The sequence below is a fragment of the Paroedura picta genome, chromosome 1 (genome assembly GCF_049243985.1).
Source record: "Paroedura picta isolate Pp20150507F chromosome 1, Ppicta_v3.0, whole genome shotgun sequence".
NCBI classification, from domain to species: domain Eukaryota; kingdom Metazoa; phylum Chordata; class Lepidosauria; order Squamata; family Gekkonidae; genus Paroedura; species Paroedura picta.
This window is the reverse complement of record NC_135369.1, coordinates 44698442-44717374: the sequence shown is the minus strand read 5'-3', so window position 1 is coordinate 44717374 and position 18933 is coordinate 44698442. Positions and strand designations below refer to the sequence as shown.

At 43.5% G+C, this 18933-nt stretch overlaps 1 protein-coding gene across 5 annotated transcripts in view; it reads right to left on the bottom strand.

Annotated features, from left to right (window-relative positions):
- The window catches only part of PPP2R5D (protein phosphatase 2 regulatory subunit B'delta), a 41245-nt gene that overhangs the window by 7997 nt on the left and 14315 nt on the right, over positions 1–18933 (bottom strand). For 3 of the 5 annotated variants that reach the window (XM_077336376.1, XM_077336379.1, XM_077336378.1), the window contains exons 3-11: positions 17309–17510; positions 15108–15307; positions 13892–14002; positions 12291–12383; positions 8068–8198; positions 6650–6712; positions 6244–6352; positions 5625–5678; positions 883–1053 (exon numbers count right to left, since the gene is read on the bottom strand). In XM_077336376.1, the coding sequence (XP_077192491.1) occupies positions 883–1053; positions 5625–5678; positions 6244–6352; positions 6650–6712; positions 8068–8198; positions 12291–12383; positions 13892–14002; positions 15108–15307; positions 17309–17510 (1134 nt within the window). The remainder of the gene's footprint in view (positions 1–882; positions 1054–5624; positions 5679–6243; positions 6353–6649; positions 6713–8067; positions 8199–12290; positions 12384–13891; positions 14003–15107; positions 15308–17308; positions 17511–18933) is intronic. The other 2 variants (XM_077336377.1, XM_077336380.1) reach the window with 1 other exon arrangement.

The window sequence follows — 18933 nt, the reverse complement described above, 5'->3', positions numbered from 1 at the left end:
CAGTAGTCTACTGTAGGAGGAAGATATCCAGGTCACAGACTTCAAAAAGAACAACAACAACAACCAAAACGGTTGAAGTTCAGTTTGTTTCTCACTAGGGTGGAATTTAAGGTTAGTTTCATAATCCCTATGAGAAATTCAAAGGCACTCAAGATGATGTTGTCCTCAAGGAGGGAAAAGAGTACAAGAGCACACTGCTTTCAAAAGAAAATCCCCTTTAAAGAGGGGCTGTTTTGTAAAGACAGGGTATGGAGCGGCTTCCTTCTGCCTTTCAAGAAGGCTCACAGGCACCTTCAGAATGCAGATGTTATTCAAAACTGGGCTACAATGAAGGCAGAAGGGCAGTCATTTTCATCTCCTCTGCAAAAGGAGGAGCATACAAACTAGCACTTAGCTTCTAGAAGGATGAAGGGCGCTTGCACTCGAAAGCTCACGCCTTGAATAAATCTTTGTTGGTCTTAAAGGTGCTACTGGACTCTGATGTTACTGTGCTACTCCAGACCAACACAGACCAACTCATTGAATCTATCCTTCTAGAAGGAAGACACTCTGGAGTCTGTGAACTTCAGAGGAACTGATCTCTCCCTCACTTAAGAGTGAAGAGGCCTGCAAGCCTAAAAAGAATTTGACGTGGGCTTTGTTTAGCTTTTTGCAGCCAATTCCTACTACAGATAATTGAGTGATTTGTAACCCTGTCCCTTCCTATAACTTTTGATTGTTCCCAAATACCTCTTCCTTTGTACCACTGAAAGATGACATCCTGATCAGTATGATACGTTTTCTTAACTTCTGCTCAGCAGAGCTGCCTGTGTTATATACCAGCATGCTTGCAAATGCCACGGAACATGAAGCTGTTGCCCCCTTCCTGTCTCATGAGCCTACCTGGAAGTGTGGACTGGAGACACACTTGGCCAGCTGCCTGAAGAGAGGTTCCATAACCTTCACAAACTCAGAAGGCTCAATGACATCCAGAATTTCTTCCAGTTCATTCAGAAACATAACTTCCTTGGGGCTGTGTGTCTTTGGCCAGAACTTCAGCAAACCCATAATCACCTGAACAGATCAAGGAAGCAATTTTACAGAGGAGAAGAGAAACAAAAAGGAGCATTCTGTTTATTACATGTGTATCTCGTTTTTTCTTCCACTGAAACTCTAGGTGTGGATATGGCTGCTCTTTTATCCTGGGAATGACAAGGTAAAGTTTTGCTTTGTTACAGCAAGGCAGCTACAACATGCATCTTCAAACCACACTTGGAACCTTATCTGGTGTTGACAGGTCTCAGCATAAGGGAAGGCAACCCCTGGAGTATGTGCCAAGCAGAAGCACACCAGATCATTCAGACCATGAGCATGTAGGGCTGGAGCATTAGCTGGGTTGTTAGGAGTCTGTGTTCCCAGTGTTCCTGGCCACATATAGCTTTGTACTTTCCATTCCTTTGCTGGTATAGCAAGTTCTCATAGGTGAACATTGTAGGGGAGAGAGGTCAAAATGGTTGTTTACTCTTAGTCTATACACCCTGCAGGGGGAAAGTACTATATTCCCTTTTGTACCTCCAGTTGTGCTGTACAAAAACTAGATAACTGTGTAACAGCTTTTATACTTTTAAAAAACACTGCTACTGCTTTCTAACAATTAGCTTTTGAATCCAGTAGCACCTTAGAGACCAACAACAGTTTAAGAGTATAAGCCCGGCTTTCTCAGCCAGAGTTTCTTGATAGCTCTGGAAGGTTTTCCTGAATGGATAGGAGTTAATTAATTTTAATATAACTTTTAAATTTGTTAAACATTTATTGGGTGATATGATCATATATGGTCCTGTCGACCCACCCACCCCTCCCAAAATGGCCACTGATGGGCCCAGAGGGGTTAGAAATAGGAGGGGCCCTGGGTGGGCATTGTACACAGATAGGCTTTCTGAATATATTCTGGATGATTGTGCCACTTGTGGGTTTTCTTGAAGCCTGAAGAATGTTTCATGGGTTTCTCAGTGGTCAAAAAGAGAAAGGGTGGTATAAGCTTCCAAGAGTCAAAGCTCCCTTTGTCAGACACAGTAGAAGTGGAGATCTGGGTCCTTTTATCATAGCCAGAAGGTGGGAGGGGTGCTGCAAAGCATGCTTGCAAAGGGGGCAAAGACATAACCTTATTTATTTATTGTAATGCATGGAGATCCTTAGATTGTCTGGCTGCCAGGCGAGAGGCATTCGGAAGTGGCTTGCCATTGCCTGCCCCCACATCATGACCCAGGTATTCCTTGGAGGTTGCCCCTCCCAGTGCCCTGCCTAGCTTCCAAGATCAGGTGGGATCAAGCTTTCCTGAACTATACAAATTGGGTAATGTATACTGTAATCAACTTGATTGGAGCAAAGGCTACCAGACTTAAATCTAACCATCCTACTGCAGACCAACACAGCTACCCTCAGAGACTGCTTTTTATTCTTGGCACTTAGGAAACCTACTTTTACTTGAACTCAGATTTGTTTCTCGCTATACTTAATAAGAGTCAGCATTCATACAGTGCTGTGAAGTGTTCCAAGAGTATGTCATGCTGTGAGGGGACTCCCAAGCGGCATCCGAATTGGCGTGGGTGCCAGTGCATAAGTGCTACGCACACGCAAGCGCACCTGCGTGTGTACGCTGAGTTACACACCGGTGCCCACACCTTCCCCCCCCCGCCACGTGGCGCTGACTGTAGCGGCCTGGGACAGCCAATTTGGACGCTGCCGCACACAACCCTACTCCCAATATTATTATGTCCATATTTCTGGAAGGGGGGGGGGGAGGCTGAAGCTAAAAGTCTCTTATTTTGCTACTGAAAGCAAAAAAATCACTGGCAGGTTCTAATTAATGCGTTGGAGGGCTCTCATACTTCCTTCAGGACTTCAGAAAGGAAGCTAAACCCACCATTTTGAAATAAAACATTTTACTAATTAATAACACTTAGATAAATTACTTACTCGGTTACAGGGCAGCGGATCGTGCAGCTAAAAATTCTCTTAACAGACGACACCCCCAGCATTTCCCTTCTATGCTTGCCTCACCCCCCTGCACAGAGGTAAACTCTGCACCACTTGGAAGAGGAAGCTGCCTTCACTTTTAAATCTGTCTTGCCAGTTCACATGGCTGCAAAGCCGCACACTCACAGGAAGAGAACTTAATAATGCAGACGCTGTAACATCCTATTGCAAGAGTTTGAAAGCAAGGCGAGACAAGCGTTAGCCAGGCAGGCAAGCTCGCCCAAGAACCCATTTTCCATTCGGCCTGCTTGAGCTCTCCGATGGCTGGAGCTGGATTAGTTTTCACACAGCTCTAACAACATACAAATCCTGTAATCTGCTGGTCTTATTACATTGTTTAACGGCACTAATTGAAGTATCTTTTTACCTAAGCTTCTACACTTTCACGGAAACGTGCCAAGAATCTTCTTCACTGGCACAGCCTAGTTTGTCAAGACATCAGTGCTATTAAAAGGCTCGCGAAGCTAATGAGAGCCACTTGCAGAGGATTTCATCCAATTATGGCAGCACATCCCCATCGCCAGTGAGGCCTGACAGGGCTTTTTGGAAGAGTGCCGCTGGGCAAGAGAGGACAGATCCCAAACACTTGGGATACTCTGACCTTCTGCTTTTCTGCCCACAGATCAAAACGTAACGGCAATGCCAGTATTTTTGAGAAGCAGGATGGCTGTGTGTCCATCTTCAAGAGCATGAGGTGCAAACTACTAGAAACATTATGTGTTTTCTGTGAGGCAAATGTCAAGTTCGCCTAATGGTACCTATAGAAGCAGAGCAACCTTTGAGGCAATAGTAATGAGTGAAATGTCAATGGTTCTAACTCTCTAGTTTTCCAACGTGTTTGTGCAATGCAAAACTAATTTTGCCCGCTATTGGACTGATCAACGGGTACTCTTCTTATTGCACAATTAAGTTTATGAATGCTGCAAACAAGTTGATGAGAGATCTACCAAGCGAGTACAACTTACCTCAGCTCTAACATACACAAACAGGACAAACTTTCTGTGGATATATGAAGTTGTTTTTTATTAACCAGAACGTTCATCCACCTGGGCCAGTATCTTCTACCCTGAACTGGAAGACGCCCAGATCTCCAGCAGAAGTCTTGGCCAGGCCCATGACACCAGATATTTAACTGGTAATGGCAGGGATCAAATTGCACAATACAAGATATAGCTGTATTTCCTGTAGTTCCATTTCAAGATGGAACTATATGTGGTTTTCAAAGTCTACACTGAAACACTATCTTATTGCCATAATCTACCAAACTGTTTATCACTACAGACCTATACTGTTGTGGCAGCTCACAAATTGTTTGATTCTGCTCTCCTGATGGCTCCATATGTAAACACACAATGAAAACAGAAGAGGGCTTCACAGGCTGGTTGCAGTACTGAACAAAGAAGAGCGGCAGCTTCAAAAGCCGGTCATGTCTGCCTCCCTGTTCTGTTTCCAACTCACCTCACTGGTTTCCCAACACGTTTTTGCAATGAAAGATAGTTCTGCCCATAGTTGGACTGATTTACTTCCACTCTTTCTCATAGAAACTACACATTCCCTGCCCCCCCCCCCCAATCAATCTGGCATGTAGGTTGCCCTACCACCATAACACCTGCACAACAGGAGCTGTTTTCCATAGCTTCTTCCCACATTCCTCTAGTCAGGGTGGCAATTTCAAGTTCCTCCTGGGAACGCCATTCCACAGCACCACAGGGGCCTGATTTGGATCAGGATGGTGGCCCAAGAGGAGGAAGTGTTCAAGCCTTCCTCCCCAAACTTGAAATAGCCTTTGGTGGTGTTAACTGTTGGAAGGGTATTCAGGGCTTGTGCCACCCTTGATAGGGCAAATAATGTTGCCCCTGGTCATTTCAGACCAGGAAAGCTGCATAGGTGAAAAGGCTGAAGCTCCTTCTCCCTTCATGCCATGGTCCTGATCCAAACTGGGGCTCTGAACTCACAGTGGACATCCTGCTGTGAATCTCTGTGGCAATCATGCCTTGTGACATCTGGTTTTGGGACAGAGTTACGGACCTTTAAATACTGCACTAGCACCATGAGATGATCTGACAGAAAAGGATCTATTATGATCTCACAAGGGTACCACCCTCCAAAGAAACAGCTACCCCTCCCCTAACCGCATAAGTTTAGCTGCCTGCGAGAAGGTAAAAGTTTCCATGTGAATTGACTCAAAGTCCATTTGGATCACCCCTGCAGAAAAGGCAAGAAGTGAGCAGGTTCTGAGTCACCACAGGACTTGCATCTGTCAATGACTCCGTAAGTCCATTGCCCTCACACATTGAAGCTGGATCCAGAAACTTCATGGTTGAAGACTGGGATCCAGCCTAGCAGCCTACAACCACAGAATGACCTGTGTGCCTGGCAGGCAATACAAAACCTCCAGATTAGCAAAGTCCGGTATAAATATCTGGAACCTGCCTGCTGCTTGCACTACAGACCTCAAGAACCAGTCTGGAGAACACCACCTTCTGGCACAAAACCAAGACACATTTGCCACCACATCAGTACATGATCTTGTGATGCTTAATGTTTGTAGAAGAGGAACTCTTTGGACAGCTCATCTTGATGCTGGACAGCCACAAAGGAACACTTACTGGCTCAGTCAGGCTGCTGTCTTTCTCCAGAAACTGCACAACACAATACGCCAACTGCAGGAAGAACACAATACAGTCAGAATGTTTTGGTCCTAGCTGTGCGAGACAGGATGCTGGACGAGTGGTTACTGGCTCTCCTGGTGTTCTGTTCTGGGGACTGGTCCCACTGATGGTTGTGCCTGCCTGTGGAGCAAGGAGCCCTTTCTTTAATGCAAAAGGCTCCTGCCCTTGTATCGTGGGAAGGCTTCTTGCACTGTGGGAAGGCCCTGTCATTAGCACAATGTCTCAAGCCATCACTGCTGTACTCTGAAAGCACTACAGACACTTGTGTGGCATCAACCTTTTTTTTTTAATTGCCAAATAAGAAAAAGACTGAGGTTTAAGCCAGTAATGTTCTCACAGCAATTCAGATGCAAATCTGGCAAGTTAACCAGAAAACCTGGGAGATAGTGTTGGATGCATCAAAGGTAAGTACTACAGAGTTCTGACAGAACTTTACATGACTGAACTACTTAGAAAGCAACCCTTCCAAGAGTAAAGGCAGATAAACATGTCCAAACAAGTCTGCCAGTTCATCTACACAGTGAATCTGAGGTGTTAGCTAACGGGACTCCTTTACCTGTGGATGGTAGACGCTCAGAGATTTCACCTTGTGTAATGGTAATAAAACCCGGATGAGGAACATCTTGTGCTCTTCTTTCAGAGGCAAAGCAAATCCATTGATTATACTGAAGAGAAGCAAGAGAACTGGTCAACACTCATAGTTCCTACGTTGTACATATAAGTATGCAGCCACAGATCGGTTCCCAGACCTTGCTGGCTATTGACCCCATCACCAGGAAATCCTGCAGGAAACATCTGTAGAGCTCCCAGGGACCTATTCTTCCAGCTCATGGCATGCCTTCTTGGAAGAAGCTTAGTATGGAGGAGGGGAAATGGACGTCCCACATGAGAAATATTCACCCAACCCTGCCAAAGACATTTCTAAAAGAATGGGAAGAACATGAAGAGACTGATTCTCTTACCTGCCTAAAATCTCTAGCAGCTCTGCAATTCCATTATGATGCTCTGTCTCATAGATAAACCTGCTTAGAAAGAAGTTCATGTCAAGCAAGGAATGCAGGCTCCATGGGGACATGCACGGAATACTTGCACATGCAGACCCCTTCCCCCCTGATAAAAAAAAAAGCCCACACATCCTGTTCTAAAGAACAATCAGTGGCAGGATACTAAATAAATGTGGATGTTCCTAACAAGGAATTCAGTTACTATGGGGAAAATGGGGAAAGACACTTTAAAGCCATATATAGCTTCTCCCATATGAACCTACCCAGTCCTCTCCAATCACCTTCAGAGGCTCTACTATGGGAGGGAGTCCCTACATTTGAAGCTAGATGGGTGGCAACCCATGTCATGAACAACCCTGCCCCCCCACCCCGAGATTAATCTGTCTATGGTTGTCTAGCACCAGTGAAAATGACTTTGCTTTGTTTGGCATAATGACAATAACTGTTTCTGGCTCTCCTCCCTACTCATGGCGCTACATGCATTTATATGTTTTCATGTTCACCAACTCAGGGACCTTGCTAAATAAAATTCAATAAAACTAAGGGGGCAGGGGAATTCTGCGGGGCTCTCAACCAACGTAGCCAGACTACTAGGAGCACCCCTTTGGACTTCCTGTCTGGCACTATTCCCATACTTCTGCTCTTCCCACTGCAGTCCTACAAGCCATGTATCTTTTAAGTAGATACCTCAAGAATGTAGGCAGACTGTAAGTGGCTGGGCAGAAGGGATTGTGTCCATGATTGGCTCTTGAGGCCCTTTTTTGCATGTCCAGGGAAATGCCAATCACCACTTTGGCAAATTTCCTCCAAGCCGGTCTGGCCAGGGATTCTAGCTTTAGCCCTATAGGGGGGCACTACCATTCTGACATGGTGCGCATGCATGCGGTTTTCCGCCGGAACGCACACGTGACCTAGACGGAGCACCCCCTCTTCCCTCAGTTCCGAACTGCCGCCGCAAGCCTAGGCCGGAACATCACAGCCAAGACCCCAAGACAAAGGCTCATAGCGGGGACGGAGGGAGGGAATGTGTGTCTGCACACAAGACCTCAATGAACCACGGTTACAGGTAAGTGAAACCCCATTTTCATTGTCTGTCTTGCTGTGCAGCCCCACCCTCACGAGCTGATAGTGCCGTTCTGACTGAGCAGTCCTGTCAGAAACTCACCTAACTCACAGGGTTTCTGTTGTGGGGAAAGGAAGGGAAGGCAATTGTAAGCTGCTTTGAGACTCCTTTGGGCAGTGAAAAGTGGGGTATACAAACCAACTCTTCTTGTTCTTCAAAAGGAAAATTAGTCAAGCCCCTTGAACCAGTACAGGATCCTCTATGAGCAGGTAGGTTCACCAATAGATTCCCCATTATGTGGAAATGGTATTACCTGTAAAATATATTGTTGATCTGCCGCCTTATATATGCTCGGAGGCCCAAGAACTTTCCATAAATCCTATGCAAAATGGTCTTCAGGAAGTCTCGCTCTCTGGGATCTTCACTGTCAAACAGGTCCAGCAACTGTAGAAGGAGGAATTAAGTCAGATAGCTCCATCAACACACCGGCATAACAGGGGTGCATCCAAGTGACACTTTCCTTTACTGCTTTTCATCAAGATTCCAAAGCAACAAACAAAGAAAAAAATGATCGAACATTAATAACATTTTCCAAACACATTAGAAACAGCATACTACATATTAAAGAAATTCAGTGGAAAGATTAATATAGAACAGCAGAGGGTCAACTGAAAGTCCAAGATGTGGGCAATAAATTTTATCTACCAAAGATCATGTGAAACTAACAGGTCCAACATGTTTACTAAAAACAAGAGGATACTAACAGTATTGCATGACAGAGGGAATTTCAAAGTTCTGACACAACTATCTAGATACTACTCCTTCTATAGCCAACATTGTCTTTAAAAGAAAGCACGGCTTCTCTATTGTGTGCATTTTGCAATTTTATTTTACTTTGCACTTGCATGGTTATAATGTTACTTCACTCTGGAGATATGAATGCCCAGGAAAAATACAAAGGAAAATCAGAAAAAAATCCTGTCCTCCTCCACTGAAACCTTATTTCAAATTTTTCCAAAGGAAACATTGGAAATTTTGGGACATACTGGGGAAAATACCATCTCAAATATTTTCTCTTTTAGAATGAGTAAAATGTTTTTAAAGGCAAGGTGGGCATACTGTAGACATATACAGCCCTTAAATCCAAAATGCATTTCTGCACGTAGAAGGACACCTAATCTTTCACTGCTTGGGTGCCTTCTGTTGTCCTTCTGACCTGACTCTTGACCTTTGCATCCCTCCCTCAGGCCACTTTTGACACATAGCCACAGACTGAGTAACAAGTATCTTACTGCCCTCTCCTGCTGGAGGGGAAAAAAGATAAGGAGGTAGGGCAGGAATAGCACCAAAGCCTCAGAGAATGTTTGAATGTTCCACTGTGAACTGCTCACTCTCTCCCTCCCTCTTTCTCCCTCTCCCCCCCCCTCTCTCTAACCAGTTAGCAAAAATTAAGGTAAATGTGCTAAGGCTGCATAGTATGTATCGGCTTGCATGTTTCTCCCAAAGTTATAAGTTTGCTTGTAGAAAACAAAGGCATTTATAACTTTTAAATTCCATAAATATGCCAAATATTAAAAATTTATATCCTATCCTAAGTAAGTTATAAAATATATATATTCATGTTGTTACAGCAGTAAAAATTAGTTTAGATTTGAAAGAACAGAAAGTATTGCATATATTTCAATTTTTTTCCAGATTTTTGGTTTGTTTTCTGGTGAAAACCATTTTTTCCTGTGTTTTCCAAATTTCCAGAACTTTTACATCTCTCCTCCAGAATGCTGAGTCTAACTTATGTGTGCCCTTCTGCTGACAAAGACCGGCACAGTTTGGTGCTGGTATTTTTGGGGTGGCTAGGCTGGCAATTATACAGATTCCAGAATAGTTCCATATCCCCTCACTGTTTTGCTTTCCTGACAAACAAACAATTTCAAAAAAATCTGCAACAAATAAGCTGCCTACATGTATAGGAGTGTTATGAAGCAATACGTGGGTGACACTAGAAACGTGTTATCAGCTTTGGGTATAAGAAACCCAGAGAGAAACGGACTCTCACCCAAGTAGTTCCTAATGTATTCCACATAGAGAGGCACCAGACAAGGCCTCCAAAAGAGCCCAAGATGGATAATCCAATTTAGAGAACAGATCCCAATAATTAGTAGAAGTTAACAAGTATGCCTGATGATATAAGCTAAGATGAGGGAAACCAAGTCCTTCCTCATTAAATGAGAGTTGCATCCTCTTCAAAGAAATCTGAAGTGGTCAGAAAATTCACATCAATCTCCAAAATAAAGTATTAATTTTATGACTGCCTCTACAAGGTATATGAAAAAGAATTGCATGTAAAACGTACATAACCTAGTTATGATATTCATTTTGAATGGATTTGCCCCAGAAAGACAAGTTTAAGACTGCCCTTCTGTTTAAATCCAAAGATATATCAGCAAACAGCTTCTTACAATTCAGCATAATCATATGCATAATATCCCCAGGAATCACTATTCCAAGATAAATAATGACATCAGGGCATCACCAAAAGTGTCCACAGGCAAATGCCCTCCATGATGATACACTGTCTCCCAAGAGCATCAACTCAAATTTTTGTCCCATTAACTTGAATAATCAGACAAATCTCCAAAGGTACTAATCACATTCATTAATGCAAGAATGAAAGACCAAAGTTCTGAAGTAAACCAGAAAATATCACCTGCATCAATTATAATTTTACATTCCACAGGGTTAGGTATACTGCCATGAAAATTATTATTTTGTTTGATTGATGGAACAAGACAAAGTTCCAGACATAGATAAAAGACAAGAGGAGAAAGACAACAACCTTGTCTAGTGCACCTTTCCAGAGGGAATAGCACCGAAAGCATGTCATTAATCAATACTCTTGATCTGGGATACAAACAGAGAATTCTGATACCCTTCGAAAATTCTTCAGGAAAATTGAATTTAGTCAGTGTAACAAAGATAAGTTCCCAGTACAATTGGTCAAAACTTTTTTTAGCATCATATGAGAGAACTTGATCAGATCTCTTACTATTTAAAGCAATGAAATCAGAGGCCAGCCTAAGATTATCAGAGCCTTCCCTACCTCACCTGGTCTACACAAACCAAAGCTGTAACTATCTTTTTGAAGTCTGTTAGTGTGAATAGCCATTTATATCTAACTTCATTGAACAGGCCAAAAAATTGCACACTGAGTCAACATGTTCTTTGACAGGTTTTGGAATCATATTAATATACAGTTCAACTAATGATGGTGGCAATGAGACAGAGTCAAAAATCTTTTTATGTAATTGATAACGTTTTGAAATTAAGAGAGATTTGCCAGTATTCATATTCATTATCATTGCCTTAATTTCATCCATATGCCAAGGTTCAATAAGAAGATGTTGCTGAATAATATCCAAATATGGAAGATCAAGGTGAGGAAAAATATTTCCAAATCTTTTTCTCAGAGTTCTTTCCCTTTACTGAACTATTTAGAATAAAACTTATAACACTGTGGAACAATCCACAAAGAAATCCCATGAATCTGTATTTATCTACGCACAAGCCACCGGAATTCCCATTAGGCAAAATTCAAGTAGTGATGTGCAATCTAGACAACTAGAAGTCTTTAAGGGCCTTGGACCCAGATACCTGCATGTTTGCCTTTCCTGCTATACACCACTGGAACAGCTTTGCTCTTCTAAGCAAAGCCTTCTAAAAGTGTCACCCTGTAAAACCAGCAAGACTGGCATCTGCCTGTTCATGCACATTCTGTGGTGGCTCCCATCTTGTGGCACGGCCTGCCTGAGGAGGTCAGGAAGGCTCTCACATTTCTATCATTCCACAGAATGTACAATACAGAAATGTTGGGGAGGAGGTTTTCCAAAATGGATTAGAACTGTAGTAGAATGAATTTGGGGTGAGGTTTTTATAAGGGAATAGGATTGTAGTCTACTGCAGTGTTTACTGAAGATATCTTCTTACTTTTCCTGCATTCCCTCCCACCCCTCCAGCCCATTTTCTGCATTGTTTAGAGGGGTATCTTGCCTTAGGCAGCACGTTGTCCTCATTGTTTTCTAATTCTGTAATCCTAGTCCTATTGCATTGTTCATTGGCTGTTTTGTTCAGTCTGACTGCATTGTTTTTATGTTCTGTAGTCAGCCTTGATTCTCAGTGAGAAAGGCAGGCTATAAAGTCAATGAAATAAATGGGGGGGAAAAAGAAAGTACATGAGTCTGTGAGTCTTTATATGACAACTATTTGCTAAAATGAATTTTCAAAGTAACAGAACAGGTACAATCAAGAAGCTCATGGCACTAAGACCCTTTCACAATGTGAATTACACTCTTCAGATCTTACAGGTTCTCAAGGGAGCCCTGGACTTGTTCTTCAAAAGCTTCATCCTTTACAACCGTCATCTTTTTCAGCCACAGTGCAAAGTGACACTGATGGTGGGGATTTTCTAGACAAAACTTTCCATGCCCTAATTTCCAAAAGGCCTGGGAAAAACCAAGATAAAAGAAAGCCTTAGCTACTTACCGACAATACAAACTTCTGGTCAATATATTTCTTGGCTACGTTTGGCTGGAAGTCCGGTGACTCCAGGAACCTCAGGAAAAATTCATACACCAACTAAGAAGGGAGAAAGAAAAACGAAACAAAACCAAAACGGCTTCTGTGATACAAGAGCAAGAACGGCCCTTCCTTCTGATTAAAGCATGTGTACAGTTCCTAACTGCCAGCAATGCCATTTTGCACAGGCATAGATGGCTGCACAGTGTCCATCAGTGATCTTGGCTCTCAAATCGACAGTCTTACAGCTACAACCATTTCTACCAAGGGTGGTTCTGCCCTGCCCAGCAGAAGCTCTGGACTCAATGTGGTTCACAAAAATCCCCCAGCAATGGAATTCCTTTTCATCAGCATAAAGAGTCTTAGGTGGCAAAGCTGTAGAAAGCCCAGACCTGTTTGCTCTATACAACATATAATTAATTTCTGGAATTTACTGCCACAAGATGTGTCTAGGACAACTGTCTTAGCAATGAAATCTTAAGCGCAATTACACCCTTCTAAGCCCCTTAAAGCCAATGGGCTTAGAAAGGCATGACTTTGCTTAAGACTGCACTGCAGACTGCTTTAAAAATGAGTAGACAGATTCATTGAAAACGGATCTATCAAAGGCCATGACATTTAAATGAAACCTCCATGTTCAGAGATAGTATAGATGCAGATGGATATATGGTCTGATCTAGCAGTTTATACTCTTTATGCCAATATATATATTTAAAAAAATCACTATCAGTTACAGCCAGATGAGCCACTTATTTAAAAAATCCTATCACCAATTAACAGCACTGAAAATATGCTGACATAACCAAGTTTCTATTGGAAATTGGAAAATATTTCCAAAATAATGTTTGTTTTTTTGAACCTGGTGGCTTATATGCAACAGATCTTCAAAAATTATCATGGAGATTATAAAATGGGAGTTCTGACAGAATGAGGACAAGATGATCATTGTTGCAGTGTAAACTTTAACCATGTATACTGGGAGCAGGGGAGAACTGATTGGCACAGGAAAGGAGAGATGAAGCTGATGACTCTGGAGAAGGCTTTTATCTCTCCTCCCCCAGCCAGGAGGAGAACAGACATGTCACAGGACCTCTGAGAAAAAAGTCAATGAAAAATCTAGGCAATGCATCTCAGCAGAACCTTAATTCAATGATTAAAGACTTATATTAACATAATGGTTTGAGTAGCAATTCCATCCCGTTGCAAAGGGATTGATGGTCTGATCTTATGCAAGTTTACTTGAGAAGAAATCTTAGATCCTACTGTTTAACAGGCACAGGCTGAAGTGGGGCTTCTGGGTGCTGGATAGCTCCCTGCCTCAAGAGGCTGTGCAGACAGGAAGGCCAAAAAAGCAGTGCTCGCTAGGACTTACTAATTGAAACTTCCTCCTGGAAAACCCAGCGTCCTCACTATTGCTTCCTCTTTTAGCTTCCAAAGAGCTTTTGCTCACAGACATAGCCAGATGGCTGCAGTAATTTCCCCCTTTCTGCAAGCAAACAGTATTATCAAGCTCTCCCACTCGAAGATGAGCCTATAAACCTCGCCTACCCAACCCCCCTGGCTCTTACCTGGAGATGTGGCCAAGCAGCTTCTAGCGTGGGTTCATCTTCCTCAGGGTCAAACTCTGCTCCTGTGGGATTGGACGATGGGGGAAGCGTCCGGAAGAGATTCACTGAAAACTGACAAATGTGATAAGAAAAGTGGGTTCAGTTAGTGCTTTGGTTATTTCTTTGCAAGGAGGATATTGCCATGCAAACCTGACATGCTTTAAACTGTCCTCACAAGCCCCCTCTATTCTCAAAGACATTAACAACAGGGTTCATATGAGCCTCTGGGGAGGGCGGTATATAAGTATGATACATGAATGAATGAATGAATGAATGAATGAATGAATGAATGAATGAATGAATGAATGAATGAATGAATGAATGAATGAATGAATGAATGAATGAATGAATGAATGAATGAATGAATGAATGAATGAATGAATGAATGAATGAATGAATGAATGAATGAATGAATATCAAACCATAATCCCCCACAGGACAAATGGGACAAGCATCTCTGTACTGATCTATATTCTAGATATAGTCTACAATTCACAGTTTCACATACAATTCTTTACATATTCTACAATTCTATGTTCTACCATTCTTCACTCACATTTCAAGCCAATCAACACACGTTGTTTCCAGCTGGCAGGCCCAGTGTCATTCATCCAAGCTGTTAACTTTCCCCAGTTCCCCAGTGTAACTACATCGTCACACCATTTTTGGGGCAGGCACACAGAACATAGAATCATAGAACCATAGAGTTGGAAGGGGCCATACAGGCCATCTAGTCCAACCCCCTGCTCAACGCAGGATCAGCCCTAAGCATCCTAAAGCATCCAAGAAAAGTGTGTATCCAACCTTTGCTTGAAGACTGCCAGTGAGGGGGAGCTCACCACCTCCTTAGGCAGCCTATTCCACTGCTGAACTACTCTGACTGTGAAATTTTTTTCCTGATATCTAGCCTATATCATTGTACTTGAAGTTTAAACCCATTACTGCGTGTCCTCTCCTCTGCAGCCAACAGAAACAGCATCCTGCCCTCCTCCAAGTGACAACCTTTCAAATACTTAAAGAGGGCTATAATGTCCCCTCTCAACCTCCTTTTCTCCAGGCTGAACATTTCCAAGTCCCTCAACCTGACTTCATAGGGCTTGGTCCCTTGGCCCATGTGTTCCTTGTCCCCAAGACATCTGCAGCAAGAAGAAACAACCACTAGGCAGGGCAGCCTTACCATAATAACAGCTTCAGGGTAAATGGCCTCCGTCACGACATCCCGATTGTGTGTGATGTACTCTACCATTTCATTGAGACCCGCTCGCTTCACCTCTTTGAACTTCAAGTCACTGAGGGGGTCAGAGACAAAGTCAAAGAGGACGCAGCACTGCCGCAGCTTCTGAATGAAGAGTTCTTCCCGTTCGTGAGGCGGCGCATCTGTGAGAAGTGCAAGGGAAACTTTTAGTATCAGCTCCTCTGATAAAAACCGGTCAGTCATATTCCAATCTCCGAAATGCATTTGAGGCTGAAACTTAGCAGACTTCACGCACCGAAGCTGGCCAGTTTGTATGGATGGTATTATTTACAACATGTTCAAAGCCACGGCAAGTAGCTTCCAAATAAAAAGACAATTCATCCAAAGTTAAAACCATGAAAGAAATTAAAAACAGACAACTGTTTACCAAAAACTAGTTATCCTACTCTTTCCTTCTATTGCCTTTAGGTTTTCATATTTGTGCACAACTCACTGAAACCTAAGGCAACAATCAGAAGAATCAGATCTCCTCAGCTATATGTATTTGAGTGACTTTAGGGGACATCCCTCAGCCCCAGTGCCTTTTCAGAGAGATCTCTCCGTTGGATGCTACTTTTATTCCTGATGGAGACCTATAAAGAGGTGTAGAGGTGACGGTGAGCTGTATTTGACATATTTGATGAAGGGATCTTTAATTCCTGAAAGCTCATACCCCCCAAAACCAGTTGGTCTCAAAGGTGTAGCTTGACTTGAACCTAGCTGTTCTACTACAGACCGACAGGGCTCCCCCCTCTGAAACATTCTGCTATAGAACCTCACTGGGCATGACCTAAGGCCTGGGGCATGATCTCAGCCTGACCTATATCATGGGGTTATTGTGATGATAAAATGGCAGAGTGCAGAACTATGCTGTAAGCAAAACTGGGTCATCATTAGGGAGAAAACAGGGTATAATAGTTCACAAATAAATCAATAGCAGTTTATGTTCTTCCTTCCCCCATTTTGTCCTCACAACACTGGGAAATAACATTAAGCCAAGAGAGTGCCTTGCCCAAGATCACCAGGCAAATTTCTATGGCAGAGTAGGGATTTGAACCTGTATTCCCCCAAATCCTAATCTGACATTCTTACCATCCAGCAATGCTGGCTATACTTCTAGTAGCCTACTGTTAACAGGGTTGTTGTTATTATTTTTACTTATTACATTTATATACCACCCTCCCAGCAAGCCGGCTTGTAACAATTATTGAAGTGTGAGAAATGCTTTGAATTCAGGGAAAGCATCTAGCAGCATCACTTGTGTCCTTAACATAAGTGCTCTCTTGGTAGACCACAAAGATCCACCTGTTTCGGGCACCAGCCAGACAAATGGTGTCCTTTTCATTCCCATCTTCATGCCTTGTGTTATGTTTTCCCTGCCCCCCTGTTAATCCACTTCAAATCCCTTCTCCACAGCAAATATTTGACTTCAAATAACTGATGCTTTATTATTGGAATGCATCTGAGATAAGGAGGAGTAACTATTCCGTTATTTAAACCTGTCTGCTTTAATCTGCTCTTAAATACTTTGGGTACATGCTCTTGTGCAACTCCCATGCCCCGCTCCCTCCCTGCTCCACCATTTGCAATGCGAATGTTGTACAAACCGACAGGACCTCTTTGTGAAATATGGAACAGCAAAAGCCAACTGGCCCTGTCATTACCAGGAAAAGTGGGACAGGGCTTGGACAGCGTTCAATTAAATTGGCTTGATTCATTTTCAAAAAATGCCAACTTGTGAAGCTTGGCCAAGTCATTTTATACAGACTGCTTCAGATTTCATGCAAACACAGCAGAACGACGATGGAATTTCTTGGAGGGGCTCCGAAATATTTATTTTATACCCTGCTTTTCCTTTGGGGTCAAGGTGGTTTACAATAATAATTAAAATATTACAAGTTAAAACCGAAATAAAATAACCAATGAAAGGCAGTTCACTGGGAAGATTAATTATTTTTAAAAAATAACAGATCAAGACATTATGCTCTCCTCTACTTGGTAGTTACTTTCCATTCAGCATTGGAGTCATTGAAGTCAGCATGACTCACTGCTGAATCAACCCCTTTTTGTGCCTTTAGAAATCCTCCATTGTTAGCATATCGACCGCCAGCTGCTGCTTGCCTAGCTAGAAAACACACTCTCACCTTTAAGGGCAGGAAGCTTCTGAAGTTCCCGGTTTTTGCTCAAGTTGAAGCGAGAAGAGCTCTGCCTTCGCTCCTTCTTTACAATCTGGGGTCCCCCTGAATACTTGATCTTATTCAGCTGCGTTGGTGGCGGGGTACTGTTGCTCGGGCGCTTATTCGAGGTCTGCTGTTGCTGCTGCTGCTGTTGCTGCTGCTGCTGGACCTGAAGTGGAAGGAGCAGAAAAAATAAATCAAGATCTGGGCCTGGTTGTGCTCTAGTCCAGAGGTAGTCAACCTATGGTCCTCCAGATGTCCATGGACTACAATTCCCATGAGCCCCTGCCAGCAAATGGGAATTGTAGCAAATGCTGGCAGGGGCTCATGGGAATTGTAGTCCATGGACATCTGGAGGACCACAGGTTGACTACCCCTGCTCTAGTTTATACAAGTCTCGACCTTGCCCCAGTTGAAGATCTTAGCTGAACAAGACAATAGGAATTTCCAAAGGTTTGCTTAAAATACCTACCAATGGTATTCGGGTGGCTTTGGTAGCAAACTGTGGCTCTCCATCTGGAAGGACCCACTGGCAATTTCCCAACAGGCTACCTGGGAATCATCACTACTGCCATATATTATCACATTTGACTACGTAACATCACTCTTGTGAGTACCTTCATGCCAGCCCTACTTCTCACAATTCTCTAACCAATACAATTCAATCAGCACTCAATTCATACCAGTCAGGGTTCTGTCCTGGCCACAGGGGGGAGATGGTGCTGGTTGCCTTGGTGGATGATCTCCATGCCAGCCGGATCGGGGCGGGGCAGCGGTACTCGTGCTCCCTTGTGGGGTACCACAGGGCACGGTACTCTCCCCCATGTTATTTAACATCTTCATGTACCTCCTTGAACAGCTGGTCCGGAGCTATGAGCTGGGTTGCCATCAATATGCGGATGACACCAGCTCTATCTCCTCATGGATAGCCTCCCAGACTCCCCTCCGGATACATTTGCCAGTTGTCTGGAAGCCATTGCTGGATGGTTAGAGCAGAGCCATCTGAAACTCAACCCCTCCAAGATGGAGGTCCTGTGGCTGAACAGGAAAGATACAGGACAGGAAGTGCATCTTCCCACCTTTGCAGGGGCACAACTTAACATTTCGCTCACAACAAGGAGCTTGGGAGTGATCCTGGATGCCTCCCTTACGGTGGAGACATGGGTCACAACGGTAGCGCACACAGAATTTTATAATCTTCTCCAAACATGGCTACTAGCGCCCTACCTGCCCCTAGACTGTTGGCCACAGTGATCCATTTGTCACCTCTAGACTAGATTTCTGTAACTCACTCTTTGCTGACCTACTCTTGTCCTTGACTCAGAAACTCCAGCTGGTGCAGAATGCAGCTGCTACAGTCCTCACTGGTTCATCTTGGAGGACACATAATCAGCCAGTGCTGAGGCAGCTGCACTGGTTGCCAGTTCTGGCCTGGATCAAGTTCAAAATCTTGGTTCTGACCATTAAGGCCATTCGCCGCTTGAGCGGGACCACTTGTCTGCTTATGCCCCCCCCCCCGTAGATACCTTCGCTCTGCGGGTACCAATCTGTTGTTGGTCCCTGGCCAGGATGTTTCCAGTCCTGGCCCCAAC